The 7,500-nt window shown below is 36.0% G+C and overlaps 2 protein-coding genes across 2 annotated transcripts in view; one reads left to right on the top strand and one right to left on the bottom strand.

Moving 5' to 3' along the window:
- Positions 1-596, bottom strand: part of LOC144973885 (uncharacterized) — a 41,729-nt gene extending 41,133 nt beyond the window's left edge. Inside the window, exon 1 of the mRNA XM_078916772.1 lies at positions 515-596. Within this exon, the coding sequence (XP_078772898.1) occupies positions 515-596 (82 nt within the window). The remainder of the gene's footprint in view (positions 1-514) is intronic.
- LOC144972596 (uncharacterized) overlaps positions 1-7,500 on the top strand; it is a 277,443-nt gene that overhangs the window by 109,956 nt on the left and 159,987 nt on the right. The gene's annotated exons all lie outside the window — the stretch shown is intronic.

Below are 7,500 nucleotides of genomic sequence, written 5' to 3'. Positions count from 1 at the left end.
AAACAGCTCGTAATTCGTTGTATTAAGAACTGTAAATTACTAAGGGTGCTGAATCATATATTTGCGTATCATCTGCATAAAAATGATAACTCAGATTGAATCTGGATATCACACTAGAAAGGGGCTGCATATATACAGTAAAAAGGACAGGGCCAAGAACAGAGCCTTGTGGCACTCCAAAATTTAGTAAAACTTGTTCTGACTGAACACCATTCACCACGACAGTCTGCCATCGATCCTGTAAATATGATGTAAACCATTTAAGGGCAATTCCTTTTATGCCGAACGTATTTTCTAGTCTTCTTAACAAAATGTCATGGTCAATGGTGTCAAAGGCAGCTGAAAGATCTAAAAGGCATAATACATTGATATTGTTAGCATCAGCATTACATAACAAGTCATTAAAGATTTTAAGAAGCGCCGTTTCAGTACTGTGTTGATGTTTGTAGGCTGACTGAAAGGGTTGTTCCAAACTGTTGTTCTTAAGATGAGATGTTAATTGTGTAAGAACTACCTTCTCCAAAATCAGGATTCGATTTATCACATTTCCTCTTCACACTATGCAAAGACGGTGACTCAGCGATGCAGTGTCTCATTTTGACAATATCAAGCGAAATCTTGGCTTTGTGTCCTTGGATAAGGCACTCAACTCAAATGTGAATCAGTACCTGGTTGAAGACAGTGACGGATAATCTTAAGAATGCTCGTACAAACAGGACGAGTCTTGTATTGTATTTGACGTAGCATTCTGTGAAATGCATTGACATTGGTAAAACGTGGAATTCCGCTATATAAATAATCATTTTAATTTTTTAAATATCGCGACACCACATTATAAGTATACGATTAATAATCTTGCATTTGAAATAGGGATTAGAAGTCCTGACGTCACACCTTCTACTTGTTCTCGTTCCAAAATCATTGGAAGTGTGTTTGTAACTAGTCCTTCGGAGGACAAATAATGAATATAATAGGTTACATATTGAATCATAAGGTGGCAGAAATATTTTAGTAGCAGGGTTTTATAGGCAGATTCTAAGCATGGCGGGGCGTAAAAGAGCAAGGATGGATGATCTGTCATTATTGTCGACCAGCGTATAGATAGTTCGAAGTTGACGTCACCCAGGCCTTTGTTATAGTTTTTTATTTTTGCCATCAGGCTTGAGTAATTCTCACTAAACTGTATTATCCAGACTATAAACGTTTAAGGGTACACATAGTTTTGTGTGTTGGTCCGCAATACTTCCGGATGGCAATGTTGTGAGCTTCTTAGCCAAGCGCATACTATCTATATTTAGACCAGAAAAGAAGACCATTTACACAATGTTGGAGAAGGGAGCTTGCACAGTTTTGCCAGTTGTTACACTGGCGACGATTTCTTTTACTAGTTTCAGGTTGTTAGGATATTGATATGAAGAAAGGCTTAGAATATAATTTTCTGCACTAAATCTATGTATTTACTGGGGAGTAAATTATGTGAACAAGTCGTGAGTGGTTCGTGGACGTGTTGTCCAGAATGTTTCAAGACAAGGAAGTTATTGTTAAAATTACGCCTTTGTCATAAAGCATTTTAGTTTTACTCACATATTATAAATTCACATCGAATAGAGATATGATGGTGATATAGAATTTATCGTCACTCGCATTCCTTTTATTTTTTAATTAGAGTCAAACAAATTCTGTCTTCAAAGCAACTGGTCGAAAATAATTCATTGTGGCTCATTTGATCATCTCTCTCTCTCTCTCTCTCTCTCTCTCTCTCTCTCTCTCTCTCTCTCTCTCTCTCTCTCTCTCTCTCTCTCACACGTACACTCTCTCCCTCCCTCCCCCCCTCTCTCTCTTTCTCCCTCTCTCGCTCTCTCTCTCTCTCTCTCTCTCTCTCTCTCTCTTTCACTCTCTCTCTTTCACTCTCCCTTACAAACAAAACGCATACAAACTCATAAATAAAGAACCCGAATGAAAGCTTGGACTCTTGGGTGTCTTTTTATTTTGGTACCAACATCTAACAATACCCATCATTACCTATGGCCAGGTAGTCATTCATACCGGAGTTCTGTGGGGTAATGTGTGTGAAGTGACTTAACCAAGGACATAACGACAGGCCAGAGTATTTGTTTTGTCGCCATTGTCACCCAACTTGTTGCTAGCGACGCTTAATATCGTCCGTCTTTTGTTTTTAAATGGTAAATTATGTCACTGCGCTATCGACGCAATGCGCATAAATTGACGCCATGACAGTTTTCTATAAGATGTCAAATAACATGGGAAAGGTCTTACGAATGATCTTTAAGTTGTTTTTTTTTCCAAATACAGTTTAAATTCAATTTTGATTTCACCTCCTTAGTTTATTGTTGTCTTGATGTCATTCTGCCACAAGTGACAGAGTGGGATATAATGTATTTTCTATTTCCTATTCTTCATTTATGAATATTTTTGCAATGGTAATGAGGAACAAAAATAGGCTGATTCAGATGAATTATGTCAAACGAATAGATGTAGGAAAAAATGGGGCGTAAATCAATATAAGGAGATGATGATGAAGAAGAGGAGGAGGGGAGAGGAGGAAGGATTTAGAGAAAGATGAGGAGGAGGAATTGAAAGCGGTGGCGATGTTTTAGGAATGGGGTGTGGTGGTTGTATGGTGATTTTGCTACCGCCGCTGCAAATGATGATGATGATGATGATGATGATGATGATGATGATGATGATGATGATGATGATGATGATGATGATGATGATGATGATGATGATGATGATAACGATGATGGTGATGATAGTTCATGTATTTGGTTGAGCACGAGCAAAGGGACCTGGATTGAATCTGCTTAGCGTCAGGGTTTTTTAAATTGTTTTTGTTTTCATTTTAGTTGTTTATTTGTTGTTGTCTTTGTTTTTGTTTTTAAATGTTTTATTTGGGGGTATTTCTTCTGTATTTTGTTGATTTCCATGTTTTTGTCTTGTTTTGATTTTTACTGAAGTTTTTTTTTCAATATAAAATATGGGTTGACAGTCTGAGTCTTTTTCAAGAACTCATCTTTGCACCTCCTACAAACAAGGCTCGAACCCGGGACCTATAGGTCACAAACCCTGTGTTCTACCACAAGAACACCAAGCCACAAAAGGTTATGGTAAAATCAAACACCACGTGTAAAGGAATAATCTTTTTTTATATATATCACCCGTCTTTTGTTTTAAAATTGTAAATTATGTCACTGCGCCATCGACGGCTATGTGGTCTAGTGGTATGACACTCGCTTTCGGATCGGAAGGTCCTGGGTTTGAGCTTCACTGGACGCATTGTTGAGTCCTTGGAAAAGGCTATTTACTCACATACTCTCACCGTTCTCTGATGTAAAAAGAGTACCTTCCCTTAACAACGTAATAATTGCAATATCGCCAAACAGGCGCCATGTCCCGTCTTACATGTTAAATTTTGCTGTTGGCCAGGGACCCCTTGTAAAGCGCTTAGAGCACGTTTAGTGCATATTGCGCTATATAAAGCTCAATTTATTTTCTTCCCCCCCCCCCCCCCCCCCTTTTTTTTTTTTTAATTTTTTTTATTAGGCTAGAGTGAATGGGGGAAAAACACAATATCATGAAATCTTTCCCGGATGCTGCTAAGCTATAAATTTAACTTTCTCCTGACACGCAAGAGTGCTATTCGCATAAGACTAGATTAGCCTGCAGCAGTTACTTTACTTTAGTTCTTTTATACTGTTTGTAATATTGATTATGGAAATGATTGATTACAGTACAGTCACGGTTATAATTATCCTAACACCGTCACAAATGGATGAAAGACAAAGTCGGTTTATCGGTCATTGAAAACAGCAATAACCAGACGTCTTTGGAATCCCCTTACTTAATGTCTTATCGCAACGTTGACTTATTTGCAGGTCTGATAACCCAAATTGTCAAGGGTTGTTGTAATGGAAATCTCTCAAAGCAACACAAAATATTGCCCATAACAACAATATTAAATCAAGCCCATAATTGCGTTCAGTTAACACGTGTTAAGGCATTGCAATAATTGGATATAAAATGATTGATGTGGCAAAGTAGTAAATATGTCTGACTCGCCTTGAGTAAAATCAAGTGTCTCGAGTTCAAACCGCAGTGACCAGGCTGGAAACCCTTGGGAAAGGCACAATTTCTAAGTCGTGTCGGAGATAGACACATTTCACATTATTTACAAGTGGTAATTAATTAACATCCAATGGAAAATCAGATTGTCAAATAAAGAAAAGAATAGGTATGGCGAAGAATGCATTCAACCAGCTGCATACAATTATGAAAAACAGGAATATTAGCATGAAAACAAAAATCAAAGTCCTGGATTGCTATGTACTGTCTGTGCTGCTATATGGTTGTGAGAGCTGGACCATAAACAAGACCATGGTTAAAAGACTGGAGGCAGTGGAAATGTGGTTTTACAGAAGAATGATGAGGGTGTCATGGATGGAAAGGAAAAGAAATGAAGAAATTTTAGAAATGGCAAACAGAAAAAGATCACTGATAACAAAAATCATCAAACGCCAAATGGAATTTTTAGGACACATTATCCGCCACCCTGGTTTGGAAGTACTCGCCTTGACTGGAAAGATGAATGGAAAAAGAATAAGAGGAAGACAAAGAATAACGTATTTGAAAGGGATAAGAACTTGGACAGATGAAGCTGAGAAAGGTGGCGCTGCTTTAATAGAATTGGCAAGAGATAGATCAGCTTGGCGGAAGATGACCTCCGACGTCTGCTTCAGATATGGAACTACATGAGATGAGAGAATTAATTAAGATTTTAATTGTATTATTTGGTGAGATAGGACAAAAAATTATCATAACATGAATCAAAATTGCTCATATTTCACGTTCACATTCACTACTACTACTACAACTACATCCACTTCTAGTACTACATCCACCACCACCACCACTACTACTACTACGACTACTACGACCACTAGTATTATTACTTTTAGTACTACTACTACTACTACTACTACTACTACTACTACTACTACTACTACTACTACTACTACTACTACTATTACTACTACTACTACTACTCCTACTACTACTACTACTACTACTACTACTACTACTACTACTACTACTACTACTACTACTACTACTACTTCATCCACTTCAACTACTACAACTACTACTACTACTACTACTACTACTACTACTACTACTACTACTACTACTGCTACTACTATTATTATTACTACTACTACTACTACTACTACTACTACTACTACTACTAACTACTACTACTACTACTACCTACTACTACTACTACTACTAACTACTACTACTATACTACTACTACTACTACTACTACTAACTACTACTACTACTACTACTCCTGCTACTTCTACTACTATACTACTACTACTACTAACTACTACTACTACTACTACTATCTACTACTACTACTACTTACTACTACTCTACTACTACTACTACTACTACTACTACTACTACTACTACTATACTACTACTACTTATACTACTATACTATAACTACTACTACTACTACACTATACTACTACTATACTACTACTACCTCTACTACTACTACTACTACTTACTACTAACTACTACACTACTACTACTACTACTACTATTACTACTACTACTACCTACACTATACTACTACTAACTACTACTACTACTACTACTACTACTTACTACTACTACTCTCACTCTTACTACTATACTACTACTACTACTACTACTACTACTTACTACTACTTACTACTTACTACTACTTACTACTACTACTCCTGCTGCTACTACTCTACTTACTACTACTACTACTCTCTACTACTACTCTATCTACTACTACTACTACTTACTACTACTACTACTACACTACTACTACTACTCATAAAATAATTAAAGAGACTGGAACACAGAGATAAGAATAATAAAGAAGGAAAAGGGATGAGAGAGGGGGGGGGGCGACGAGAGGACAGAGACGAAGAAGGAAGAAAAGAGAAGAAAAGAGAGGAAGAAGAAGAAGAAGAGAGAAGGGGAAGAAGAGAAGAGAAAGAAGAGAGAAGAAGAAGAGAAGAGAAAGAAGAAGAAGAAAAGAAAAGAAGAAAGAGAGAGAGAAAAAAAAGAAAAAGAGAAGAAGAGAAAGAAAAGAGAAAAGAAGAAAAGAAAGGAAGAGAAAAGAAAGAAAGAAAAGAAGAAAAAAAAAGAAGAGAAGAAGAAAGAAAAGAAGAAGAGAAAAGAAGAAGAAGAAGAAAAGAAAAAAGAAGAAGAAGAAGAAAGAAAAGAAGAAAAGAAGGAGGAAGAAAAAGAGAAGAGAAGAAAAGAAAAAAAGAAGAAGAAGGAAGAGAAAGAAGAAAAGAAGAAGAAAAAGAGAAGAGAAGAAAGAAAAGAAGAAGAAGAAGAGAGAAGAAGAGAAGAAAAGAAGAAGAAGAGAAGAAGAAAAGGGAGAAAAGAAGAAGAAGAAAAGAAAGAAAAGAGAAAAAAGAAGAAAGAAGAAGAGAAGAAAAAAGAAGAAAGAAAAAAAGAAGAAGAAGAAAAAAAAGAAGAAGAAGAAGAAAGAAGAAAAAAGAAGAGAAAAAGAAGAAGAAGAAAAGAAAAGAAAAAAAAGAGAAGAAAGAGAAGAAGAAGAAGAAGAAGAAAAAAAGAAGAAAAAAAGAAGAGAGAAAGAAGAAGAAGAAAAGAAGAAGAAAAGAAAGAAGAGAAAGAAGAAGAAGAAGAAGAGAAGAGAAAGAAGAGAAGAAGAAAGAAAAGAAGAGAAGAAAGAAGAAGAAAGAAAAGAGAAGAAGAAGAAGAAGAAGAAGAAAAGAGAAGAAGAGAGAAGAAGAAGAAGAGAAAAAAAGAAGAAGAAGAAGAAGAAGAGAGAAGAAAGAAGAAGAAAGAAGAGAGAAAAGAAGAAGAAAGAAGAAGAAAAGAGAAAAGAAAGAGAGAAGAAGAAGAAGAAGAAGAAGAAGAAGAAGAAGAAGAAGAAGAAGAGAAGAAGAAGAAGAAGAAGAAGAAGAAGAAGAAGAAAGAAAAGAAGAAGAAGAAGAAGAGAAGAAGAAAGAAGGAAGGAAGAAGAGAGAAGAAGAAGAAGAAGAAGAAGAAGAAGAGAAGAGGAAGGAAGAGAAGAAGAAGAAAGAAGAAGAAGAGAAGAAGAAGAAGAAGAAGAGAAGAGAAGAAGAAGAAGAAGAAGAGAAGGAAAGAGAAGAAGAAGAAGAAGAAGAAGAAAGAAGAAGAAGAGAGAAAGAAAGAAGAAGAAGGAAGAGAAGAAGAAGAAGAAGAAGAAAGAAGAGAAGAGAAGAAGAGAGAAGAAGAAGAAGAAGAAGAAGAGAAGAAGAGAAGAAGAAGAAGAAGAAGAAGAAAAGAAGAAGAAGAAGAAGAAGAGAAGAAGAAGAAGAAGAAAGAAGAAGAAGAAGAAGAAGAAAGAAGAGAAGAAGAAGAAGAAGAAGAAAGAAGAGAAGAAGAAGAAAGGAAGAAGAAAGAAGAAGAAGAAGAAGAAGAAGAAGAAAGAAGAAGAAAGAG

This window comes from Berghia stephanieae, chromosome 5 (genome assembly GCF_034508935.2).
Source record: "Berghia stephanieae isolate SIO BIC M18660-M18661 chromosome 5, UCSD_Bste_1.3, whole genome shotgun sequence".
Taxonomy (NCBI): Eukaryota; Metazoa; Mollusca; class Gastropoda; order Nudibranchia; family Aeolidiidae; genus Berghia; species Berghia stephanieae.
Note: the sequence above shows the minus strand (reverse complement) of the source record. Positions and strands in the feature narration are given on the sequence as shown.